At 41.6% G+C, this 27,629-nt stretch overlaps 2 protein-coding genes across 3 annotated transcripts; both read right to left on the reverse strand.

Moving 5' to 3' along the window:
• Positions 1-717: 717 nt before the first annotated feature.
• LOC115058174 (angiomotin-like 2a) lies at positions 718-8,596 on the reverse strand. Of its 2 annotated transcripts, none has more exons than XM_029525499.1 (11): positions 8,378-8,596; positions 6,994-7,801; positions 6,268-6,436; positions 4,728-4,872; positions 4,526-4,615; positions 3,595-3,890; positions 3,290-3,465; positions 3,086-3,139; positions 2,774-2,970; positions 2,490-2,621; positions 718-2,091 (listed from the first exon to the last, which is right to left on the reverse strand). In XM_029525499.1, exons 2-11 carry the CDS (start codon positions 7,713-7,715, stop codon positions 2,006-2,008), a joined length of 2,067 nt encoding a protein of 688 aa, XP_029381359.1. In that variant the 5' UTR covers positions 7,716-7,801; positions 8,378-8,596; the 3' UTR covers positions 718-2,005. The 2 variants fall into 2 exon arrangements, with proteins under 2 accessions (XP_029381359.1, XP_029381358.1); XM_029525498.1 differs by having other exon boundaries at positions 3,086-3,187; positions 8,378-8,595.
• A 13,623-nt stretch (positions 8,597-22,219) lies between these two features.
• On the reverse strand, positions 22,220-26,038 carry aire (autoimmune regulator). Its single transcript, XM_029524785.1, is given in 12 exon segments — positions 22,220-22,300; positions 22,640-22,709; positions 22,831-22,923; positions 23,285-23,403; positions 23,522-23,659; positions 23,691-23,726; positions 23,889-23,958; positions 24,096-24,285; positions 24,324-24,440; positions 24,581-24,706; positions 25,475-25,646; positions 25,892-26,038. Coding segments are annotated over 12 exon segments (1,359 nt in total).
• Between the last annotated feature and the right edge of the window lie 1,591 nt (positions 26,039-27,629).

The following is a 27,629-nucleotide window of genomic DNA, read 5'->3' on the forward strand; positions in this document are numbered from 1 at the left end:
TTGTGCATCTGAGTTGTGAAGTCTCATTGTCAGCGCCGCTTGCGTGTTCCAAACTGGCACAAGTCGATATTTCTGGCTGTGCGTGTTTATACAATGTGTGTCACGTGTGTGTGTGTGTGTGTGTGTGTGTGTGTGTGCATGTCTGTTTGCGCCTGTGTGAGGGAGATCTATCCTGGACAGATGCCATATAAGTGAGCTCTGCATTCTCTCATCTCTGTATCCAATGGCATGTTCTGAAAATGGTCATAAACACCTCTGGATGCGAGTCAATTTGAAAGCAGTAAAAGCAGCCCATTAACAAAGGTATTTGGTGGAACGCAGGAATTTCGAATGGTGTTGGTAGCTAATCTGGGAGAAACCTGTCTTTGTCATATATAGGGTTACGTGGCCCTACGAGAATGTGATCTATGTCAAGCATGCTCTTCATGGCATGAGGAGAACAAGAGAGCAGGCCACCAGAGAAAGTTGAACCCAAAAGAATGCAGCTCTGGCATTCATTAATGAAGAGTGCTCTTCTCTGTGGTGAGAGCACAAATGAGCAGATTGAGCTACAAGATGAGACAGGATTTGGAAAGGAAGTCCACATTTACTAGAAAGAAATCATTTTCAGGCATATTTGTGCTTATATTTTCACACAAGCCAAAGAAAACACTTTGGCATTTTCCGACAAAATAAAAAAATAATATGAAGTAATTCATAAGTCAGGGAGCCAGATAATGCATATTAGACTATTTTATTGTTTTATGAAATGTTGCATGAATTCAACTGTAAAAACTGTCATACTGTTTGAAGTTCACAGAAATGTCTGTTAAAAGTCAACACTTTAATGGTTGGGTACAGCTTTGACATGACCGTGATTGTCTGCACATAACTTACAACAAACATAGAAACATAAACTCTTTGGCGTTCTGCTCAAAGCGCTATCTAAAATAATACAAACATCTGTATAAAATATATAACAACAATAATAATAATAATAATAATAATAATAATAATAATAATAATTACAATAATTAACCTGTTTGTTAGTTCAAATCAAAGCTCACAGTAAACAGAAAAAAAAAAAAAAACAACAGGGTCATTTTCAACTCTTATCCAACAATGGTGACCAAACCAGCAGAATCACCACATCAGGAAACAAACACCCAAACACACACACACACACACACACACTTTGTAATCATATATGCAAACATACTCTGAGAAGAAAAAACTAAAATCAACACCATGATGCAACCCTCCCAAAATTACGAACAGCAACAGGTCTGTGTCAGTTTGGCAAAAACATACTGAATTTGTCTTATATATTACGTATCTTACTGTTGACATATCTCTAAACCCCTGTAGAGCCAGCTACTTAGGCTTAATGAATATGGACAGTGAGAGCATTTAAATCAACAGTGTTTCATGTGTTATCATCTTAAATTATTGAAAAAAGTAAAGTTTTCCAAACAGATAACATCCATGTTATGACAACAGGGTAATTCAGATTAACATTTTCTGGAAAGGAGGGGAATGCAGGTCACATAGATAACCTCTTATAGAATATATATCTAGATGAGCACAAGACTTAAGTTAATATTTGGGGAATGTGGAAACCAGATAAGATAAATATGTACATTCTTAATTCACTGAATTGGGGGGTAAATAATTGGGGAAGCAGCAATGATATACATATTTATATAAATATTTTGGCATACACTCTGAGAACATGCTGCCCATTACAATCCACAATACTGTCCAAGTACCTCAGAAGATTTATCTTTTCTCACCCAGCCAGGCCAACTGCCTGCAGCCTGCCAGCTTAGTGAGAGCAAGTGAGTCGGAGCACAGCTCTGTCTCTAATATGTGAAAAGTCCTTTTTTTCCCCCCATGCTTTGGCCTCTTTCCACAACATTCTTGCATTTTCTTCCATTCACTATTCAAATACTTGCACTCTTCACAGATTCTCAGAATTGCTTCTTTTTTTTTTTGCTTTTCTAATTTAAAATCCACTTCTGAGTTTTTAAATAAAGATTTCCACTGCCTCTGACTCCAACTCTTCCAGACCTCTGAAAGGGTTTGAAAGCAACCTCTTCGGAGCTGCCATATCTGGGGGGGAAAAGAATGAGAGAAATATTTTTATATATATGTTTTAAGGCTAAATCAGCTCAGTTATCTCTGAGTAAAGGTTAACAGAAATTTCCCGCAGTCACACAGATCTCTTTGCTAAATGCGCTCAGTCAACACATCCACATTATTTCCTAACCATGCACATTCCACAAGGCCCATATTATGAACCATGACCTGGAGGGATAGTACCTGATTCGCTGGTTAGGTAGCAGCATGGTTAATCAATGTGGACATCCATGAAGTCAAGGTCCAAAACACCACTCGTGTAGACAGAAAAGTCTACTTACATACAGTATCGCACTTTCTACTGTTCTATGTCTCGCGCATATTGGACCTCCTAAACAGACACACTCGTGCATATTTGATAGTTTACTCACCACCGTGGAGCTTAGTTGTGCTGTCAGCCTCTTTGGCTTTAATTCCCTCCACCTGCTGCTGTGGTGTTCCAGGTTCAGACTGAGTGGAGAACTGACGATTGGGCAAAGTCTGATCATCCGAAAGACTCTTACCTTAAAGAATCAGTCACAGGAAATACAAATTCACAGAAAATCCTTTACTCAGAAGTGTATTCGAAAAGTGTCTGTTTGAGGGTGTAATATATCATATACAGTGCCTCTCTGCTCCATTATTCATTTGAATAAGGGATCATTCCTCGCCTCACCTCTGCTCTTTGTGTTGCTCTTGATGGTGCTAATGGAGGGAGTGGAGGAGGCGGGTCGGAGAGGTGCCCCCGCTGGGTTCAAGAGGTTTGTTCGGGCACCTTGCTCCTCCTTCTGCCCCTGATCCTGGTGGAGCCGCTGGTTTAGGATCTTGATCACAGCATCCTTTTCTAAAATCTGAGCGTAAAGAGCCCGTATCCTGATAGAAAACAGAAACAAAAAGACATGCATTAAAAAAGTGACAACCTAATGGTGAAAAAAGTCCTTTCATGCTTCCATAGTTTAGAATAGAATATTTCATCATAGATATGCACCTGTTCTCCATTTCTTGATTCCGGTAGTCAACAACTGGCAGGTCTTCATTGAAACTGTTGTTAGAGGAGTGGCAGGGCGAATGGTTAATAATGGTGGTATCTCTGAAAAGGTTAAAATATCAGGGTTTAGCTTATATTTAAATGAGGGGATTGCGTCCAAGTGTCCATGCAATGTCAAAACAAATGACCAAGCTTCATCTTTACCTCTGGGCAGCAGCAGTCGCAGCCACCTCCATGGCAAACTGCCTCATGGTGCTCTCCTCCAGGTATTTCTGCTCCCAGCGCACCATGTCAGCCTCAAGTGCAAGGATTCGCTCCTCCCGCTCTCGCAGACGCTCTTGGAGAGAGCTCATGGTCACACCCGGCGGCTGGGATTGCCTCTGATGTGGAAAGTAGAGGTGAAATAGACAGAGGTTAGGTGATCAGAAGCAACCCGAACCTGAATCATATGTACTGCATTTCATGTCATACCACCAAATATCAAAGAATTCTGCAATTTGCTACTTTACCTGCTGTGCCCTCAAGCTCCTCAGCTCCTGCTCTAGTCGTGTCCTCAGCTTCATCTCCAAACTCTCCCTCTTCTCACAGGTGGACTGTAGCTGAGCCAGTGCACTCTGAAGCCTCTCCACCTTCTCCACATAAGCCCTCTTCCTCCTCAACTCCTCTTCAAGCTGGCGACCACGTCCTCGAGCTGCCTCCAGGGCCTCTTCAAGTTGTTTCACCCTGACGCTCTGCTCCTCCGCTGTAGCTCGCAAACGCTCCACTTCTCGCTCTACACGTTCCCGCTCAACATTCTGCTCCTCATCTGAAGCAAGGAAAAAAAAAAAAAGTAATGTTAGGTGCATCTTTGATGCATCACAATGACATGATTATAATAGGAGTTGGGTTTGGGAAAAAAAATGTGATGCTGTGATCCTTTCTAAGAATATGCATGAATCCACAGTTTACTCCTGCTGAGCCTAACCTCAGTAATAAGCACCAGACTTGCTACATGGTGGCCAGTGTTCTTCATTTAGCAAAGCACTCATGGAATGCTAAGAGGAGGAAGGGGGAGAAAGCCGCCCTATCCCTTTGACCCACATAGCACACGGCATTCCTCATCAAGGCCATACAAACACCACCACTCTGCTTCAGTCCAGTTCCTTAAACAGACAATATAAATCACACTAAAAGCAGGTGGTGGTGGTGGGGGGCTCATTTCTAGCACCTCCAATCCTGCTTCAGTCTCCCTTTACAAAGAGGTGTGTGGATTGAATTCCCCATTATTAAGCCCTCTTACCAAATAAGATGAGGTTATGCAAGTTAAATCCCGGCATGCAGACCATAACGGCCTCATGCTATGCTACGATACAGTCCAATCAAGCATGTTGATTACAAGTGAGGATGTAAGAGAGCAGAGAAGTGGAGGGTAATCAAGCCATATTTAAAAGGGATGCTTACTTTGTTCAAGGAGTTTTGCCATGATGTGTTGGTTATGGTCAGCTGCTTCTACTTCTTTTGCAACGTGTGTTCTGGCATTTTCCAAGTTTTCTGCAATGCAAGAAAGTTTTAAAAATTTAATTGTTTACAATATCCTTGACTGGGCTGGAATTATGGCTGCTTGTCTTACTGTATGGGGTATCATGATGTTACTCAGAAGTACCTCTCAGGTCTCTGTTGAAATCATGCAGCCTCCTGATCTCAGAGACCAGCTTCCTCCTCAGAGTTTGCTCCAGGTTTTCCCTCTTACTGCTACCCTGTATCAGTGTCTCATAGGCCTCTGAAATACGCTGGATCTCCTGCTCCAACTGAAAGGAATGGAAAAGAGGGAGGAGAGGGAGAGAAAAGAGATGAGAAGGGATTGGAGGAGAGGGTAGAGAAGAGGGTTTTTGGTTAACCTACTTCACATGCCAGGGAGGAGCTGGAATGTTGATTCATGGTTTTACAGTTCATAGATATACATAGGGATACCTTTATGACTTTGTCTGTAGAGTATACTGTGTTTGTGTGAGTATGTGAGTGTGTGTGTGTGTGTGTGTGTGTGTGTGTGTGTGTGTGTGTGTGTGTGTGTGAGAGAGTGAGCAGTTTAATTCTCAGAAGGAATTCAAGCCCGCACCACTCCCTGTGAGTCTGATTTATATCTGCATTCCTAAGAGCTGATAGCTCTAGCTCCAGGTGTGTGAGCGTACAACAGCGTGCACGTACACAACACACCTCAGGGTTAAAATGCACACAAAGGCTCACTCTCTCTTACACACACACACACACACACACACACACACACAAACACAGAGGCCTGGGAAGGATGCCAGCAGAGGGAAGGTGTGCATGCCTGTGCCTGGGTTGTGGAAACGGCAGAGAGACACCCACCATTACAGCAGTCACACAGGCATGTTTACTCAGGGCTGCGGCCTGACGGAGAAAACTTTCCAACCCCAGTAATTATCATTCTTTAAGGCTGAGACAAAGCAATGGCCATGTGACATAACGCCAACAGAGAGTGGAGTGGATTTTACAAAGATTGGCAGAAGCGTAAGATGTCCTTAAGCTGTTTCCACCCTGTTGCAGAAGAAAATAACTAAACGCGCCTGTTTGGCTGGAGCTTCAATCGTGAAAAGGTACCAAAAAAAAAAAAAGGCAGCAAAACAATTAGTGTTGGTGGGTAAAAAACAAAAAGAAAAGGGAGCTTTCACTTTTTACACAGCAGCACACCACCTGCTGCGGACCTCCAATCCCTACCCCCCATCAGCTGTGCATGGTTCACAACTCGATCGACTGCTGTCTGACAAGCCCTAGATTACCCTAAAAATCTATGGCCTCCCTGGAACTAAAGGGCCCATGCACACACATGCTCTTTCTGGCCTCCACTAGGTCATTGACACAATGAAAGGAGTGTGTAAACACAGTAGCGGGCTGTGACCTCTGTTTGTGCCTCTGTGGTATGAAGGTAGCAGCTGCTGATCTCATCTGTCCAGTCCAGATGAGGGAGTGTGCCTGGAGTTGGATGTCAGGGAGACAACTGTTGACTGGGGTTGTGTTTCATAGACAGGTGGCAGAGATGGAGGATGGTGCCTGGCCACTCGACTACTAAATAATTCAGATCGGAGTAGTCCCCACTGAATTTAAATTTTAAGTTGCTATCATGAACTTTTATTCTTATTTTTTTAAGTTTCTTAAGGTCAGATTTTGTCCTGTGGACATACCTTCTGAATACGGCTGGTCTTCTCCCTGTGGGCCTCCAGCTCTTGCCTCAGCCTCTCATTCTCCATCAGCAGCAGTTCCACCTGGTTTGGCTCCTCCAAGCCAGCAGGTGGCAGGCTGGTGAAATTGTTGTAGCAAGTGGCATCAGCCAGCTGAGCAGACTGGACATACCTTTGCGAGAAAAAAAAAATGATTATGTCAAGGCAAACTTATAGCTGAATTGTGTGGCTGAATATTATGATTGTCCTAACTGATAAAAATCATTTAGACCAGCAAGATGCAGACTGAAGGCTGATCTGAAATATCACTCTATTCCTGTCTATCACCAAGCACACTACAGCAGCTGCAAAGTATGTAAAAGTCTATATGAGGAACATACTTTTGCAAAACCATCCACGGCAACACAAGTATGTGAAAATATCCTGTTGCAGTATGCCAAACATTACAAACACCTACAGGGCTGGACTTGTTCTCATGTAAATATTTCAAGGCGGAATTGTGAATTGGTACACAGGCTATGGTGTGACTCACACTAATAGGTATGTGTTTATGCATGTGAAACACAGTGATGACGCCTGGAAGATGAGTTCAAGGCCGGCCCTTGTACAAAAAAAACAAAAAAAACAAAACAAAAACTACACCAGAATATGATGTAAAGTAAAACCTGCTTTTGAAACGTGTTCAGACAATCACAGATGTGATCATGTCTACTGTAGTCTAGTTTGTACCTGTTTTGCTGCACCTGCACTGGATCCTGGACCTGGTGAGGGATAAATCCTTGGCCTTGAATAGGTGCTGAGTACTCTGGAGGCGGGCTGCGTTTTCCCAGGCTTGGCCCTGCGTTTTGGAGGGCTTTTGGGACGGAGCAAGGTAGCTCTGGGTAGCTATGAGAAGTGCTCTTGATGGCCTCTGCTTTCGCAGCCACATCATTCCTCTCCAGAGATATCTGCATGCGCTGTTCACTGAGTGACCGCACATGACTGCACTTCATCTCCATCAAGTCTGCCTCCTCATGGAAGGCCCCCTCGTGCAGGATCTTCTCGTCATTGAGCTGCCTAATGAGGCCTGTAGAGGCCCAGTAAGAGGCCAAATATTGAGAGTGAGCTTTGGCCTGCTCATAAGTTGGCAGCTCCTCCCCGTGCAGCTGGTAGAGCTGATAGCTACTTTCTGAGTGGTGGTAGTCTCCCTGGTGCTCCTGGCCCTGAGGCTCCTGTCTCGCAGAGAGCTGAGGAAACTGAGGCTCCTCTTGGGTAAGACTCTCCAAAGAGGATCGTGGGCTCCTGCCCATGTCGCCTCCACTGCTGGGTCCGCTGTTGCTTCCACTGCCTCCACGCAGGGCCTGCTGCTGGATGGCTAATAAGGTACGAGTGTCTGTGGGGTTTCCATAGCGGAGCTGCTCCTGGATGAGCCGGTGAAGGACCGTGCCAGACGGCTCTTCAGTGGACGACATGCTGGTTTTTGTGTGCTGATATTCTCTCTCGAGACCAGTTCAACTCTTTCTCAATGTGAATCTATTTAAACAAATCAGCTGTGGGCCTGGGGAACAACAGGAGGAGAGGATGATGTCAAATTAGTCTGAGGCAGTGGTGACAAACATGTATAACATGAGACAACTGTTAGACACATTAACACACAAATGATGAAGTCTCATACAAAACAAAGAGCGTGTTGGGCCCTGGCACTCAGAACATCTATCACACATCACATTCCCCTTTCTTATGAGGGTCTTCAAATAAAACATCTCTGATAAACGTTTCATTCAAGTGTTACATGAAAACAGAGAAGCTCAGTCTCCTTCTCTCACACAGAAATGTGGAAGCCTTTTTTCCACAGCAGGCACAAACGGCATGCGCCAAAAAAAAAAAAAAAAAAAAAAAAATCCAATGGGGGAGCAAACTCTCCCCAAACCACACTACGAAATTACTCCATAGTGCACAACAACTGGGATAACGTTTGATTCATTCCCTCACAACAATCACTCGACACTTTGAATAGCTTCAAACTGAAGTTTAAACGAAACTACTTTGTTTGCATTTTTGTACTCGGTGGGATTTTTCTTTTCTTTTTTTTTTTAAAGGAAGTGGATGAAAAAAAAAAGGAAACTTCTCCTACCAGCTCACGCGCTCATCATAACAAAACTCCGTCGTCGATCTCGAAAAAAAAAAAGAAAAATAAAAAATCTGAGTAATCCAACTATTTCCGCTTCTTCCTCTTTATGTAAATATTTATATATATGTATATTATTCTTATTAATATTTGTTGGCGTTCTCCTCCCCCCCCCAGGACGGTGCGTCGCGGTCCTCTCTTGCTGTGAAATGATTGTGGAGAGAGCAGGCGGCGATAATAAGTAACCGAGGAGGGACTGAGGTCGGAATGCCAGGAATGCAAAACGCGAAGTCCCTCCGGGATCAAAAGCGTAAAACCACACAGGAGGGGGTGGAGGGGGGGCTTTATCATGAGAGGAGCTGAGGGGAAGGGGCGTTTGTTTTACAAAGCGCCGGGCCAACCTCTCTGGGAATACATACATTCGCGTTTAGATAATGAGTGAGAGAGATTAGTCTTTTTTTTTTTTTTTTTTTTTTCCTTTTGCCTCCCGTCGAGACTTCATTGAAGTTCGCCAGTCTCTCGCGATATTTCTGTTTCTTCACATCAACTTGCCCGCAACATGTCAAATAGAAAAGTAGCCGAGAGTGAGGCAATAAGAGCATCTAGGTGGATTTAAAGCAGCCTGCAGCCTACCCTGTCCTAGTCTGCGTTGTTATCATTGATGCATCTGCTACAATGGCTCATATAAAGTATCGCACTTGCTGGAGGAAAAATAAGTTCACGCTCCTCTATAATGTACGTATGGTGGAGTGGAAGTTGAAAGTAAGCTTGGCATAAAACGCGAATATGCTCCTTTAACGGCGCAGTTATCTCAAAAATCGGACTTGAGTGCGGCTGGATGTACTGAGCAACCATCTGAGACAAACAGCTGTTTGTTTGCCTGAACTGTAGCTGCTTCAGTTCAGCATTTGTTGTGGTTTCATAAATGAAGTTACTCCAAAAACAGCAGATGAAAACATTTACATTTCTATATGCATGCGACATTTATGTGACACTAATAAAAACATGTGATATCCCCTCTCTAGCTCTCCATGACATTCACCACAGGTCATTGTGGCTAAGTAAGAACTGTCTGTGCGAGTGTGTTAATGCTGCGTATGTCTTAACTCTCTGTGGTGTGTGTGGCAGCTGTCCCCTGGAATCTGAGGTCAGCGCATGGCCCATTGCTACAAACACAGCAGCTCTTTGTACCCAGCATCACACTACATGGTGCAGAACAGCGCCTGGAGAATGCCACACACGGGCACTCCCTCCTGCTGATTGACAGGTTCTCATCTCAAACATGCACGGCTTATCCTGCCAAGACAGGGTTACATGCAGAATCACAAGATAGATGGATGGAAAGCCAGTCGGTCGGAGGGATTATTAAGCCTCTTTCTAGTCACAAATTAGGTCATTTAAACACAATCAGATGATAGATTAGACTGCCACGAAACATCTACGGCTGTTCTCTTAAGGACAAAAGCTTCCCACCTAGAGGAAGAGCTTAGCAAATCTTTGTGACACATATTACCTCTTTCCAAGCCAAAAGGCAAGACATAGCTATTTATTACTTGGACCCAAATGCTGTTACTCTGAAGACTTTAGATAGAGATTTCACTGTGGGACCTTTACATAGGAGAGATTTTAGGGAGCCGTACTTCTTCATTATCCAAATTTTCCCTGCAGAAAATAAAAACACGTTATACTCAAAGAGAATCAGCAACAAAGGGATGCAATCAAAGCTTGAATGACAGGGCACAGTAATTGATTATAATACAGTATGAAGCTACTGGCCTCAGGCTGATTATCTCATTAGACCAAGAAATCTATAGGCCCAATGATGTTGGTATTGATGGTATGTGTCCACAATCATCTCTTTGGCTCTTTCACCCTACTTAATTGCGCGCACACACACACACGCACATTCTCTTCATGTTTCAAATGCTGCATATTCTTAAACTGGCTTTTTTTAAAAATCATGCAGACACTGCGTCTCTGTGGGCGGCACTCACACGGAGGCGACTGGTCAGCAAAGTGGAACATGTTTGCATTTCCCCTTCAGGTCCACCCTGTGAAGCAGCTCAATCTCCCCCTTTTTAAAAGTCTGCTCATGTCATTTAACACCAGCTCACGACTTCCTTTGCTCCCACTGTGTGTGTGTGTGTGTGTGTGTGTCAGCACATATGTGTGTGCGTTGGTGGACAACGCCTCTGGCCATTTTGTTCTCCATTGTAGCACACTTCCTGTGAACATCCAGAAGAATGCAAGACTGACCCTTTGAAAATTGCGGACGCTTTCAGAGAGTCATTACAGGAGATGAACATTTAAAATGGTGTGCCAAAAAAAAAAAAAAAAAAAAAACGCACAGTGTGTCTGTGTAGGATCTAAAAAAAAACACATTTTGTGAGACATTCCGTGTCTCTGCTAAGAAAAGTTACATGGATGAATATTTGAGGAAACCCTGCAAAATAATTGAGTTGTTGCTATACACAGTAAAATCATATTTATTTTGAGGTTTGGGTTGAAATGAGGCAATAGTGAGAGTACTCAAACTACCAGTTACACAGTTGGAAACAGTCTGACTCTAAATTTACTCGTCTGCAATCTGTGTTAGAGCCAGTATAAAAATGTCTTTGTCGACTGTAGGGAGGCAGGAAGACAACATGTGCATGTGCTAACCATCAAAGGGGAGCTCTTAAAGGAACAAACTGGCATTTTTGTTATTTAAAAAAAAAAAACAAAACACTTTGATCAATATGTATTATGCAACTTTATTGCATAATTTCAATGTTGTTATCAAAATAGATCCAGTCCAAAGTTTACTGTACAATAAATCATGAAATAATGAGCCCTTGGACAATCCCTCTAACATAAGATGTTGCTTTGTGTCTGAGTCATTTTGCTCTTTGTGGTTCCAATAGGAAGGTTAACAGCTGATCCAAGCTCTGCCCAGTGGGCAGTACCACTTCAGTACTGCGTTCAGAACAGACTGACTGAGTAGTATGTGAACATTCATTTATTACATTTAGTCCAACAGGGATTCTTATACAATGTATCAGTTATTTAACTGCATAAGGATCTGGTTTTTGATTTTAACAATAGTTAAAAAAATACAGTGAGTGAAGACAGATCTACTGCAATTTGCTGCGTAAGCAACAGCTTAAAAGATCTTTAATTACACGGTGAGTTCTGTCAGTCAACAGCCAGCCAGATGATCAGTAAAATTATCAAAACTGTTAGAAGTGGTCTATTGACAATGAAGACATTTAACTTATTCATTGCTGGTCAAACCACATGAGTACATGAAATTAAGCTGTGGTTTTAGGGTTCAGGGTTTTTTCCAGGGTGGAAGGATTATACAACGCACATCTTCAACGATTCTTAAAAACAATAATTGGGTGCACAAGTTTGAATTTATTTTGGATTTTCTCTAATCCTTGCGGGCTCAAAATTATACATACAGCCCCACTAATATTTGGTTAGATGCCTCTTGGCAAGACAAGCAGAAAAGTGAGAATTGCTTAGAGTCCACCAATGTACCAGTGTACCAATGCAACTTTAAACAAGTAGATATTGATTCTTTTTAAGGGTCACTTGCCGAAAAATGCTAGATAACAAAGATCTAGACTTACTTGACCCAGAATGAGTAAGGAAGTTTAACTCTGTAATTTTCCACTTAGCTTTTGTGTCACAGCACTTTGACTCATCATTAATGTGCGACATAGACACTTTAAAGATTATGATTTCAGATTGTATTGTATGGGGATGATCCATATATATATTTATGTGCCTTTTGATTGCTCTTATTGACACATTATGTACACAATTAAGAGAGTCAATTTCTGTTGAGTAATATTTGTTTAACCTCAACAAGACACAGATAGAAAAAATCCATCCTCCAATGAAACATACATTTAAGCCCAATCAAAATCTTCTTCTGGTGTATTTCACACTGGGAGGGGGATGTTATGGCTTTCTTTTTGTCCTCGCATGCATGTTGAAATCTGTAGTTTACTTTGGACCGTGACTCCCTGAATCCTCAGTGATTGTATCTGTTTTGAGATTGGGCTGAAGGGAGAGGATGGGACAGGATGCATGTTAGTGTGGGACTGTGTGGGAAAGAAAGGGAGAGAATGGCAGACAAGGTTATTTGATATGGCAGGATTTGATGAGGAATGTAACTGATAGTGTTAAAAGGAGTGAGATGGATTCCTCTCCTCGGCTCTCACATCCAGAGATGGCTTCCTCAGTCACACAATACACAATAGATCGGGACAAGGTGCATCGCTCTCAAGTGATATCCTGTTCTCAGGGAAATGCTGACAACAGGCTTCCCATGTATTTGAATTTCACAACAGTTTGGCTTGTAATGATAATGTTGGCTTTCAATTGAAATTATATTGAAGGATGATCTAAGTGAATTCCTCTTTGGCACACAGGCAGAGAAAAAGAAAAGATAATAAATAGGCTATTCATTACTTGTTTGTTTAAAGTGATCAGTGGGAAAGTCATGCTGCATGTTGCAGCAAGCAAAGCTGCATTGACGGGAACTTCCAAACGTTCATAGCAAGCAGACTTCAGACATGAGTCACGAGAGATGAATCTGTTTAGTGTGCAAAGATGGCAAAACAGATGTGTAGTGCAGTCATATATGGGGCAGGCTTTGTTGTGTTATCTTCTGTAAGTAAAAGATGAAAGTGACAACTTTTATTGTGTTGCTGAAGTGCTAGCTGAAACCTGAAAGAAATGGATGGGAAAATTGTGTCCTGTTAACTAGATTAGCATTGGTTAAGAATTAGTTTACCTCTATCCTGCAGTTTCCAGTCTTTCAGCCAAGCTAATTGGCTGCTGACTAGTTTTAAATTTACTGTATGACCGTGACAGCGTTAAAAGTCCCCATCAGGAATAAACTTTTTCAAAACTATGCTTTCTATTTTTCTACAATATTATGATGTATTACAGAGATCCAATTATGATAATGATAATAGAAGTAAGTCACCAATTAAATTTAATATCATTATGTAACTAGATAAGATTATCGTTTGTTAGTCCGTCACATGGGGAAATTCTCATTCATGATTTAGATTCAAATTTTACATTTACTTCACTTTGCCCCCACCGTGATGGTCAGGTGTATTTACAAAGAGACCACATTCACCCAACCCTTGCTAAACTGGAAAATCCACATTTTTCCCTCAGTCATGATATCCGAGAAGTCTTGTGTATTGTCCTTTGCTGCCTGGAAGTCACTGTTACTCAAAAGTGGCTGAGGGCTTCCTGCTGGCAGTTCTTGGACGATTCTACGATTCTAACGTTAAAAAGAACAACACGTGGCCTGTATGTTACTTGCTCAGTGGCAATTACAAGTTACCCATACAAAAGGGAGACCTGCATGTCAGGTATACAATCCCGAAAATATCTTATGTGATGGAAAAAACGAGGAGCAGAGTTTGGCTCAACCAGAAATCAACCAAACCGGTTAAACTGTTAAAGTACTGGCCAACAGTCTCTGGGAATTTAAAGGGAATTTTTCTACTATTGGGTAATACATGTGTTACATGAGACTGATGTATTGACATCACCATGGCAACCACCCTGTTTCTTTCTGTCTCAAAAAAACACCCTGAATATTAGACCTCGGCTCTCAGACACATTACTCATACATCGCTGAGGGCAAATAGCTAAATCTCACTGTAATGATGTTCGCTCTTCCATTTTTTCCCAACGCCTTCCCCTCTGAGTTAAAACTAAAACCTCTATGTGCAGTTTCTCTCAAGGAAAATGGAGTTCTGGTATTTGGGGCAAATCTTGACAAGTCAAGAAGGAAAACCAGTCAGAACTACTCACCACAGGTTACAAATATAGCCAGACGTGTGACTAATAGTTCAGTTTCCTTGCGGGCCTAAGTTAAAAGCCCATATATAATAATTTTTGTGGGTAGAAAACTTGTTCTTCAATCACGCATCAAATTCACTCAGCTCTCGCGATCTTCAGGGTCCAACTGAACCAAGTTGAACTTCGTTACTCTGAGGTTTATCTCTGAGGCCTTGTATAGATAACAACCCGAGCTGACCTTTGGAGGTGTGAAAACATTTTGCAGTCTTCTACCCCGGAGACAACATGCCTATCCCAGACAAATGACACAGCAACAATCCATGACACCCTGTCCTAAAACAGACCTCCACCCTGGCAGTCCACTGCCATCCTGGGAGGTCAACAGAATGCCAGTCATTCATTTGGCCCCCAGCATGTGTGCCCCCAGCAAATAGCTATGTTCCTCTGCTGCTGAGGCTGCACATAGCATGTGATCTGATGGCTGGCTTTGGCCAACGGCACCATGGAAAGAGAGATATACAGCGAGAGAGCGAGAGAGTGCGCTGTGTCTGAATAAGAGCTCAACAGCTCTGAAAATGTATCAGGGGCTTTCCATGGTCCAGAAGCAATGAAGGGAATGTGCACTGGGATGGTGAGTTGGTGGGTGTGGAGGGGGGATTGAGTTCAGTGAGGGGTGAGGACAGAGGGGGAGCAGGTAGGTGATGTACATGATGGGATGGAGGGTATCAAAGTCGGATGAGAGGACAGAAACAGAAAATGTGAGTAGGGTGCCAGATTGTGGATTGAAATATAGTGACAAAGACCTATTTTGAACTTTATGAACCTAAGCTTTATGAAGATGGATCTCGATTCTGTGAGTAAGGAATTCATTTTGCTGCAAAACTTAAGTAAAAAGTACTTTACTGAGTGTTTGCGTTTAATCTGCACAAGAAATATTAACGTAATAAACACAGATCTATTCCACATTTTGTCTTTCATCCTTTGTCTTTTATCTGCCTTGTGTATACATGGAATTTTCCATTTCTTTGAGCAATATTGAGCAATATTAAAAGTTCTGGGGTCATTGTGCATGTCCCCAGAACTAACATTACGCATTAAGGCCTCGAACTCTGAACGGATTTATTCTTTGTATATTAAAGACTATTTATATATCTACATTTCAATTTCTATTTTAGAAGTCCTGTATGTTCATCAGCTTGTTTTCCCTTGAATTATTCATGCAATATCAGACTTAGTTCACCAAAACTTTCATGTTATGCCACATAAAATCTCAGTTGGCGAAGAGAAAACGTGTATAATTTTTCTTTTCTAAAATAAAGAATTGAACTGTGATTTTATTTTAGAAAACCCTCCTAAATTCTGGGACTGTGTTTTGTTGCCACGACTTCTGTGTCGGAGATAAGGAAGTGGTTATTATCCTTAAATGAAACCTTCAACAATAAGGCCCACCATAATATTTAATTTAACTCTCTCTGCAGTAGCTTGTTTTTCTGCTTAGCTTGCTGTAAGCCTATTGTGAAAATCAAACAATTTGTAATATTGTCCACTGGAAAAATGTATCATCTTACACGTGACTTCAAGCATTGGTGTTACTACCAGTAATTGATGATGATTCAGCTCTAAGATATGCTAATGGTTGCATCTCAAGGCCTGGATGTGTCTGCTGACACACAAAGGCTCTTTTGTGTTTTACTAAAAGAAGGTCATTGTTGTATTTTAGAGAGACTATCTATTTTTAAGCCAGGGGAAGGAGCTGTTCTGAGGCAAATTCAAATGGCCCACGAAACAAAATGGAAAGAAAAATCATTTGAATGACTTTAAAGTCAATCAAAAGTCGTATTGTGCGTTGACCCAGATAGATAAAGCTGTCAGTGGATCAGCTGTGTTTGCACTGAATAGTTCATGTTCTTAAAAAAACAGGCAGAATCAGTAACATGTTTTGATACTGACTGAACATCATTATATATCTTCATATTAACTCCTTGTTTAGAATGCCAGCTACTGATCTGCGTCACCGTTGACCAAACAGACATCATTCATTGCCGAAATCACAATTGAGCTGAACCTTTTTCTGACGTGGTAAAAAGATACCTCTCACTCCTCCAAAGATTAAAAAAAAATTAAAACACAAACCCTTTTTTTTTTTTTACCCTACAGCTGTAAAAACAACCAACAGCTGATTATCTTTCATACTAAATGACCTGCTTCAACATTATCTCATTTCCCTTTTGAGTAGCACCATGTGTCCAGCATAGTGACATGGCTGACTTCAGTTACACTACTTTCTTTACACGTATTTGATCTTATTCAGTTACATCCCTCAGTTTTCCAAATGCAGCCTGTGACACTGTGGTCGCTGTGCTAACATGATTTTGTTTAAACACAGCAAAAAGTTCCAGGAATACTGTGAGCGGTTTGGTTCACATTCACGCAGCTGTTTGAAATCAAAAGGTTTCAAATTATGCATGTAAACAGTTGCTTGTTCATATCCAGCAGTCATAAACCAACAATGTCATTCATTTGGAGTTGCGTTACTGGACACCTGATTAATGCAAGCGAAATATTTCAAATAACATGTCTCCACCAACTTCCACAGCAAATGGGGATATTCACGTGAGCATTATATAATAAAAGTACATTTGGAGCACATCTTGCTCTACATAAATACATGACTTATGACTCTGTAGCTCTGCCACTGTTGCAATGGATGCTAAGGTTTTCTATAAACTCCATAAATTTATATGATTGTCTTAGGATTCAACTAAAAGAAGCTGGACAGACAGTCAAACTGTTATATAACCAACAGTTAGATTTTAGTGGATGTACCTGTCACCTCAGCGCAGTTCACAGTGTGCAGAGGAATGCTCAGCATCTGCAAGCCTTCATTTCCCTCATATAATTCTCACTCAGGACAGGGCAGTGATCACAGGAGACGCTGTCAAACCTAATGTCCCAGAGAAAGAATGCAAACACCCGAAGAGCGCTTCCAAGAATCCCCAGTTGAGGACTTTTCTGGAATGTCCTAATGAGCCTTCTCCTCTGTGTTTACAGTTCCAGACCGATGGCAACCCTGCAATCTGCCCTGCCAGCATATCATTAGCTGGCCTCCTCAGGGGACACACAGAGGACCAGCGAGAGTTAGACGATCCTTCTATTCTCAAACTAGACATTTAGACATTTGTCTTCAAACCATATTGCTCTAAACAGCAAGGCAGACAAAAGGGATAACCACAGGTAGCGACTTCTTAGGTTTTACTAAATTGCCGTAAAATACTTCACATTACAGAGATGTCCAGACAGTCAGCTAGACATTGTCTCGTCAGAATAATGTCATTGTATTGCAGTGCGCTGTGTCATAGCCGCAAGATAAATAAGAAAGGTATAGTCGGTGTAACACGAGCAAAGTGTTCATTGTTTTTGACTAAAGTCTGGGGTCAGATTACAGATACAGAATAAGACCTTGGCATTTTGCTAAAAGTGGAAACTTCATGTCAGCAAAGAGAAATAAGTAAATGTACTTTAGCAGAATGGGGAAAGCATGCGACACACAGCTGTGTTGTTGGTGGACGTACAGTGTGTGTTTGTGTGTGTGTATTGGCACTGTGTGTTCGCCCCCAGTTAGCAATATGTTCTACAATCTCAGACCCTGTTGACTTCAGACTTCTCTTATGCAACGCAGGAATGTTGGACCTGGACCACTTCACTAAATCAAAACAGTGCAAAGGAAGCCGAGGTTAGAGCCTGAAAAATGTTATGGTTACTAATCTCAAATACACGGCAGTGATACCTGATCAAACAAAACATATTTTCTGTAGATAACTTTGAAATGTGTTCAGATTATCAAACAGTTGTTGGAGTAAAGGCTGGCATTGTCATTTCAGCTAGATCACTTGTTTATGCTTTTTCCTATCAGTAAAGCCGAAAGAAACATTCAGATCCTTTAAAGCTGTAAAAGCAATACCAAAAGTCCCACTACAATGTCTATTAACTGCAAAATAGACTAAAGTATCAAAAGTAAAAAATATGAGAGATAAGTAGAGTATTTCCTGCCTGAACAGCGGTGACAAATATAAGATTGCGATAATACTTTGGTGAAACGCCTTTGAATTGTGGTAGCTGTGTGAGTATATCCTGTCGTAGTAGTGGTTGGTAATATTACTGCTTATTAGCTACTGTAAAAAAAAAAAAAAAACTGCTGCAATGGCATGCATCAGGTTTAAAAAAAGAAATTCTATTTTAATCCTCAAATCCTCAGCCATGAAGTTTATTAATGACTGCCAACAGGTCGCCTTCAGAGACAGACCAAGCATATAAATGTCAGGAAACACCAGAAGGCTCCGGCCGCTTTCCAACATTATCTTACATAAAACAAAAGTTGTAAAAATTCCAATGCCATGGAACGTTGCTCACATATAAAGTAATAGTGTCTGTTGTGCAACTGTAATGTCTAAATCTTTAAAAGAGCACCATTCTTCCACAAAAGCAAGCCAAACTTTGCTCTCCCTCAGCGCCATGTGCTGTCATTACTCAGAGGTTAAAAAGAAGCAGAACGTTTCTGCACTGAGATATCAGGCCAAGACAATGCAGGGCCCCTGCGACTTCCTGCCGACAACAATAGTGTGAGGAGAGAGTGAATGGTCCTGACTGGAAGCTGTGTAGCCTTCACCTCTTTGAGAATCAGCAGCCCAGCAGGAAAACAAGGCAGAACGCTTCCTACAGTTACGGACTGCCAAAAATGCGAAAAGAGGATGCCCAAAGCCTGGGAATCTCACCTATCAAATTCTTCCCAACAATTCCAGGCCTGCGACCAATACAGTCGTAACAGGATGTGTGTGTGTGTGTGTGTGTGTGTTTGAGGAATTTCAACTCGTGATTTCACAATGACTGACTGGCACACCAAACCGGGTGCGTGTGTGTGTGTTATTTTGGTTTATTCGTACTCTCTCACTTACCAGACTTGTAACTGTCATCTATAAAATATTTGTTCCGGAAAAATAAATTAAAAATTGTTTATTCACCAGCCTTACAAAGTGGCGAGAAATTCACAAGACCACCAAGGCCAAGACATTTAAAGCAAAGAGGCTAACCTTGTGTGTTTGTTCTCTCTCCTAATGACCACATATATATATATATATATATTTTTTAACCTTTTTACCTTTCTTATTTTTTTCTCAAACTACGCTGGTGTACTAAAGTAAGCTATTTGAATGCTGACCGTCGTTTCAAAATCACTGTGCAGTGTTTTTATACAACTCTCTGCACAAAGAGGTCAAACTATTCATTTAAAACAGTGTGAGGCAAAAAGTGTGTCCACAAAGTCCGTGGCCTTAAACAACACACTACCCCTACTCAGAAATGCTGACCAAATTAGTCACCATATAGAAATGTGGTGTGGCAGGAAATAAAGTATGCAAAGTATGATGCAACCGAGGAGACAACATTCTTTTTCATTTGTTGTGTTCAAAAAGGATCAGTGAAATTTAGCACCAATGTACCGGGTAAGATTTATGAAATTAGAAATTTAAGAATGGAGGAAGACCATTACAAAGAAAAAAATGGTTAGCAAAGGTAAACGTATCAGTTAGAGAGCAAAGTGATCTCTGTCAGAGTGTAGGTGGGTTTTATTTAAGTGTTACTGATACATTAATCAGCCCTTTAGTCATTTTTAGTTTTTACACCCAGCTGTGCTCATGGTAGTTTTAATCTGCATACTTATCAAGAATGTGATTAAAAAAAGACCAACATTTCTCTCTAAAATATAATGAAATAGACATATAAAGTAGCTTAGAATGGAAATAAAACAGCACATGTACCTTGAATGGCAGTTAAATGAACTTAATATGCTTTTTCCATCAGCAGCTCGTTTGAAGCTCATCTATTTTCTTTAGTTATATAATTCATTTGGGTTGGAAATAGTTAAAGTTATAGCTTCCCTTTGTTTGAATTGCAGGCTATAGAAAACACAAACATTGTTGTCTTCTTCCTCTCTTCATATTGCTGTGATGGCCTGATAGAGGAGAACAAATTCTGCTCTATGTAAACTGCATCTTCTCAGATCGGCACCATCTAGTGGCGAGAGATTGATTGCCGTTTCTATTTTTTGCAAAAATAAAAGAGAGCTCATGGGATAGCTTATCAGTCTTACACAGGGTGTCTCATGCGGTAGGCAACCAGAAACAGAAGAAGGCTTTGAGACAGGAAAGCGGCGGGGGGGAGGTGGGGTGGATGAAACAATGCAAGCAGATTTCACACAACAAATCAGAGACGTGCTGTGCATCACTGCTAACTTACTGCCATTTGCACATGCTTTGACCAAGCCTCATGTCCAGTGTGTTATTCTCACGGCGTGATGAACTGAGATTTTTTTTTTTTTTCTCCCACATGGAGGTGAAAAACAGAGCAACAGTGATGTTGCTTTCCCTGCAAAGACACAGGGCCCTCAAGTATGCAGGATGTTTCACGAACCATTTAGAAAGTGGACCGATAAATAAACAGACACACACATGCACACGCACACACACACACACACACACACACACACACACACACACTGAAACAAGCATGTTTCTCATCCTCTGTTTTGGGTCTGTAGGAGCTGGGAGCTATGGCAACCAAATACCAAGGGGAGAAAAATCTGCGCACTGCCTGGCCAAGCTCCATCCCTCTGGCAGTCATGCTCAAACTCTTGAATCCCATGACAAAAACAACATTCCTCATCTAAGTGATAGTCTTCAAGGAATTCCTTTTAAACAGAGGCATTTCTCAGTGTGCATACCTCATTGTATTGAAACCATCTGGTGCGACGTGTGAATGTGAATTCTTCTGCACGTCCACAAAGATGGACATATCGTCTTTTATGTGCGTGTGCAAGTTTGCCTCGTCTTTTTTGGGTCCCTATACATACATATGTGTGTTTGTATTTGCTCTTATGAGACTGACGTTAATGTGTCTCGACCTTTATCTGTCCAAGTGTGCTGATTGTCTTGGGGGGTTTGTTGCAAAACTAAGTCCTGATATGGAGTTAGTGCTCTGTCCTCTCCAACACGTTCTCGGAGATAAACAGCAACGCTCTCATGGAAACATAAAGTATGCATTTCGATTTTCTGCATTGCATCCCCCCCCGGACACATCAGTGCTGACTATGTCCTACACAATTAGTCCCATTCAGACAAAGTATGATGCGACATAGAACAGAGAAAATGTGGAAGTCTTTCAAAAAAGTAAAAATGTGCGGAATGCAGATTTGGGACAGAAAGGATCTGAAAAATGTAAAGTTGCTGCACTTTCACGATGGCCTTTTCTCAGAGAGGACATTAAACAACAAAGCAGGTACAATAATCACAGCAGGGCTGGATTATAAACCAAGTGAATCCGGCAGCTACAGATACGAAGTGTAGAAGTGTCTCAGGCTGATTGAATGTCAGTTGGTCAGTCAGTAATTTCACTGCGAATCATCTTTACTGTAATTCTTGCTTGTTATCTAATTCAGCCTACGTATATATACATGATAACATCAGATTTTAGGTTGACTTACAGCCAGTGTAGTATCAGACAGTGTTATCATTCATGCTTCTACACGGGCTGTGGCTCCCTCAGGTGGTCTTCCCTCACCTCCATCCTGAGGGCCCTGCCATGTCTCTATACTGACAGCTCGTATCTACTGTGTGTGTGTGTGTGTGTGTGTGTGTGTGTGCGCGCGCATGTGGGGCTGCGAGGGGTGGGTTTTTAATATTTTTTTTATTTGTTGTAATTCTGTTCTATGTTTTTATTTTTGTGAAGCGCATTGTGTTGCATGTTTGGTGTATGAAAAGTGCTATACAAATAAAAATTGATTGATTGATGAGCTCACAATCTGCCATTTTCTTCATCATGCAATATTCAGAGAGGCAGCGGTAATTTTCCCTCTGCTCTACCGACAGCGTGCAGGTTCATTTAAAATCGGGCAAGCTCATTTCTACAGTATTGAATTGGGATATTACTTCAGACTGTGCGAGCTCATGCATTAGCGCAGGTCTGATCATCATCCGCCTCTCACTGGTAACAACCCTGAGAGTCTGGAAGAGGCTGAGGCATGTTATGGTAAGCCCACTGCAGGATGCCATCAATGGAGCCCTGCTGAGATACAAAGAGCAGGAGGATCGATCATTGCACACGAATAATAAAGACGCGTGTGATGTCATTAAAAGATGATGATCATTCAGCGCCAGTCTTCTCTACACCCATCTGGTAACACTAAGGCCAAAGAGCTAGGGAAAATACACACTGTCCCCAAAAAAATAAATAAAACAACATCACGCCACATCAGCCCCCATCCCTTTTTGTCCGGTCCCCCAAGTTATGTTTCATCATGACAACGCAGTTCCTGTCTGTGTGATAAGAAGTGCAGACGCACATGACCACACTCACGTGCCTGCCTCTGTGATATCGACACGTAACATGAGAGCCACTCACATCTCCCAGGAGGGGGTCCAGTTCGTCTTTATGGAGGATGGGCTCAGTGACCGTGGAGCCGTGGTCATGGCTGAATGTGTTCTGCAGCGCTGGGGTAAGCTGGAGACACACACAGCGGGAGCAAGAGAGAGATGATTACACAATTAATCCGACAAAGACGAAGACAGTTCAAGGTTGTCCTTTGTGTATACATGTGCAGAGATACCTGCAAAGCTCTGGACTCGGCTTCTTTCTCAGCAGAAGGGCCCCAGGGCCGGGAACAGGACAGGCAGGTGGATCTCCCTCTGACAAAGACACACACACTGATCAAATCCTATCCTAAATCAAATGTTACTGCCATCAATATGTCATTTCAGAGGAAGAAATTCAGAACCTTCCAAATAGCAGCATGAGATAACTACATGCGTCCTTCATGTAATATGAAAGAAAATATTACCCATAATTATATTTTAGCAACGTATGACACAGCATCCCAGTTCCAATGAACATATGAATTAATGGAAACTTACTCATACTGGTTTATCATATAAGCTTCTACAGGCAGGACAAACTTTTCAGCGGCTTCGAGATCGAGATTCATTTATTGAAATCTTCTAAAACTGCTTCATTATAAGGTGATAAGATGTAACTGAGTGGACGTCTTACTTGGAGAAGAGGCAGTGTAGGTGGAAACGCTCGAGACAATGGAGGCATTGAGTCAGGTCATCCCCGAGATGACAAACGCCACACACCTCCCTCAGGCTGACCAAATCCCCACCCGAGCACTTGGATTCACGTTTAGACACAAAATGAAGAATGTTAAATATCACCTATCATCTAAATGTTCAGCTGAGAAAAGAAAAACCATGAAAACTATTTTAAAAACTGCAACAAGAAAAATACCTGGTTTCTGGCACTGGGTCCGTTCAGAGAAGCTGTGGCAGTCGTGTGGCAGGAAGACAACAGCGAGGAGTAGAAGGAGACATCCATGATGGAGTTAGTGCAGTTGGTGTTTTGCTGTTGAGGCTGCGCCGTGACTGCCTGGAAAACAAAATGCTTCACTATGATCGACGTGGGGAATGCGCCGTTTTGCTATGAACTCTAAAAGCTAAGATTTTAGAACATACAGTGTCAGTGTTGTCACGGTCACATCACATTGTCATTTTTATGTAAACAACAAAACAAAAACTGAAAAAGAAATTAGAAGCCATGCTTGAACATACGGTCAGTATAAACATTCATATTGTGATCAATTTCGGCAGGACCTTACTTGTAAAGGTATTTGGGATTTCTCTCTTTTCACCCTGTTGCTGCAGCACCGCTCACACTGCCAAATGCCACTGCAGATTCAAAATTGAACCTCACATTAAAGGCACTTTTTTTTTTTTTTTTTTTCAGGGAAAGGATTGAAACAACACGGAACCTGAACACATAGACGGGCACGGATACATGTGAAATGAAACCCTTTATTTTTCACCTTGGTATGGATGTGAGTGGAGGCTCGAGGCAGGCCAGGTGAAAAGCTCGAGGACAGCCATCACAACAAATCAGCTCCCCTCCGTCCTTGCACACCGCACATTCATCGTCATTGTAGTGAACCTAAAGACACGCACAAGAACACACGGTGTGTGAGGCAAAAACAGATACAGAAGGGGGAGGCCAGGCGACTTATTAAAAGTGATCATGGCTTGGGCCTTTACCATGCCTGTGATTGTCTCCCCCTTGTGGTGAAATGTGGTGGATTTACATGCTGCACTTGTCTCCTCCAGCGGACCGCAGGAGTAAAACTCCCCACCAGCTTTAACACACTTCCTGGCACTCCCTGTTGAACAGACACTCCTGAATTCAGTGCTGATGTTCAGACAGCAGTTAACACCAGGATCATATTTCAGACATCGCTTTCAATAGAGACTACTCTGTTAGTTTGGTGATGTTAAAAACAGATTTTCATCCCATTCCTACCATCTGAGCCACACAACTGCTTGAGATGGATCTTTTGTCTGGCCTCATCACTGACTGACGGCTCAGCAGAGGAAGAGGAGGACGTGGTGACTCTTCTCTGGACTGAGGAGGATACTGCCTGCACACCTGTCGCACAATTTCGGTTATAAGTATCTATAAACATTGTTTGGTTGATATTGATTGAATCTCTTCGTAATTACTATTTCCAGATGGAAGCTGCGGGGTGGATGCTTCACTCTTCACTCTGTATAACTTCACTTTACCCCCTGGAGGAAATGTAGAAAAAAAACCCACAAAAGTAAATAACCATATATCGTAAGAATATAATATTGTTTGAACGCAGAGCCAAAACAGGTGTATCATGGGAGATAACCTGGTCCGTCACTTGTCTTGGCCTGATATTGTGGGTGCTGATTATGAGAGTTGCTTTCTCTCTCCTCATGGCTCCTCTTCTTGACGGCAGAAGATTTCTCACCCGCAGAGGATTTTTTCTCTTGTCCTGCCATGAAAGATCACAGATGAAGGAAGATGTTAATAACTATATTTGGGGATATAAATGATTTTGTACTCTTTATATGCTGCTGACTCAGGTATGGTATGCAGCTGGTGTATAAATGACAACTGGAAGAGTAATATAAAACTTAAATACTCCTGCGTAATCCTCAAGTAAAAAAAAAAAAAAACTAAACAAAACAGGATTATGACATTGAAAATAATATCTGTTTCCTGACATAAGAACCAAAATATGCAGTATGTAAGTATGCACCGAACTACAATGTTACAGAATAACCATCGTGTGAAAGTCCAGTTAGAATTTCTGATAACTAAGACAGAGAAAAATAAAATTGTTTTATGCCAAACAGCCGACCACCATGACACCTGAACATCACATACTCATGTGATTAGTGAGCAGTGTCTGCAGCTTAGGGTAGCTCTCCAGGTTGTAGTCTTTGCTCATGTTCCTCCAGAAGGCCTGGATAGTGGATCTGCTCTGCTCCAAGACCCAGGACAGGAGTGAATACATGGCTTTGTGGATCCCTTCTCTGGTCTCCTTCTCCAAAGTGTCCTACAGATCGGCCCAAACAGCAGAGGAAGAGCAGACTGAGTAAAAATTAAAAAAAAAATCGTACATCTTTGAAATAACAGTTCATAATCTTAATCGGCATTCCAGGACTGTAAGCAGATGAGTAACATCTGGGACCTTTTAATACATTTTTGCTTCATGAAATAGAACGTTGCACTCACCCATTAAATTTCTTGTCCACAATGTATAATGGTGCCCTATTTTATAGCTTTTTTTGTGCGTCTTACCTTCAGCAGTTGGTCAGTGATGATGTTTTTGTCCGCCAAACCGTAGATGAGAGGGAAGGCATCATCGACAGCCATAGCTATGTCTGTGCGCAGCTCCCTCAGTTGGCAGCGAAGGTTTGTGACCCTGAAGGCCTCCACTCTGGACATGACCTGCTTTGCGTGCATATGAAATACAAAGTGACGCAGAACTGAGTCCACGGAAGCGGTGGTTTGAATATAAGAGGTGTGTCCTGGTAAGAGAAGGAAATAATGTACAGGCGTATTGTTTCATGCTGATTGGATAAGTGGGGTAGGCTGAACTCGTGCTCATGACCTTTCAGCTCTTTTTTCATGTGATTAGCATTTCTATTGTTTTTCATCCATACCGATAAATTGATCGTGTCAAAAACACAGAAAAGTGTTTTTTATTGATTGATTCAATGTGCGACTTCACATTGAATGTTTCACTCTTGGGCGAGCCCTTTGAGGCCTTTTCTCAGTGGACTTCCATCTGACCACCAACAACACCAACTGCCTCTGCCCGCCTGTTGAGTCCTCAGGGGATGATGATGTGTTGTCAGTCCAGGGGAATACCTGTAGCCTGTCATCAGGAGACCGGAGCATAAGTGACCTCACACGTCATAGTGACAGTTTTGTCTTAAAAGGTTCTTTCCACGTCAACTTCCCCCAAAACCAACAGATTCTCAGACACTTACTCAGTGTTTGCGTGATATTTATAACTTCGCAAAAGAGAAGGAAAACTTAACACTGCAAACAATTAACCAACTGGATCATTGTGTTTCTTAGCACAATTTTCCCATCTGCTGTAATGGTCGTATTTTTTCTTCACTGAATAAAGTACGAGCGTTGACATAAAAAAGATTTAAAGGATTTAATAACAAACTTTCTTTTCCAAAGTTAATAACTTTTGACTTGAAGATAAGAATGGATGGGCACTTTTAGACGTGTATATTAATCAAATTGCAATCTAATGTGTTCATGGCCTAAAGCTGGAGCTGCAACCCGTATAAGTTGTATTTTTATAGACTGAGATTCAGATTTTTTTTATATTGAAAAGAGGCAAGCTGTTGTTTTGTGTTTAGATTTTCTTAATTGCCAGTTTTCAGGCTTTATGCTAAGATAACTCCAGGCTTTAAATGGTCATCCATCACAATATGGAGCATCTCCCAAATTATTTTAGTTGTCTTTTGCTGTGGTTTATGCACTTGCTATTAATATGCTATTAGCTTATGAAATGTCAGTTTATTGGCATTTGAGACCACCAGTGAGCCTTATAGCTATTTAAGTGGGACAAGAGTTTAAAAAGGTTTTCACAATGAAATTATAATCATGCTGTGTCCTTTACTGCTATCTGCAGGGGCCCATCATTTTTTCTTTAAAAAGTAATTGGTAAAGTGGTTGAGGATATAAAAAATGTGATCTATTGGTCCCTGTTGATGATAAAGTTCTACATGTCATCTATTCAATCCGTAAATCTGGGCCAAAAATTCTAGAGGCCATTCAATAGAGCAGACCATTCTCATATCAGGTAAATGTTGATGGTTAGGAGAGTGAAGCCCTTTAATCTGTAATTTATTAATCATTAAACATTATTACATTATTCATACTGGTGAACAAGGACCACTTCTACAGAGGGACGTTCACAACATACATATTACATTATTATATACAGTGCAGTGCATTACAGTGGATCATTATATGTGTATTATCGGAATGGAGGGGTGGGAAGACTGGAGGG

This window comes from Echeneis naucrates, chromosome 17 (assembly GCF_900963305.1).
Source record: "Echeneis naucrates chromosome 17, fEcheNa1.1, whole genome shotgun sequence".
Taxonomy (NCBI): domain Eukaryota; kingdom Metazoa; phylum Chordata; class Actinopteri; order Carangiformes; family Echeneidae; genus Echeneis; species Echeneis naucrates.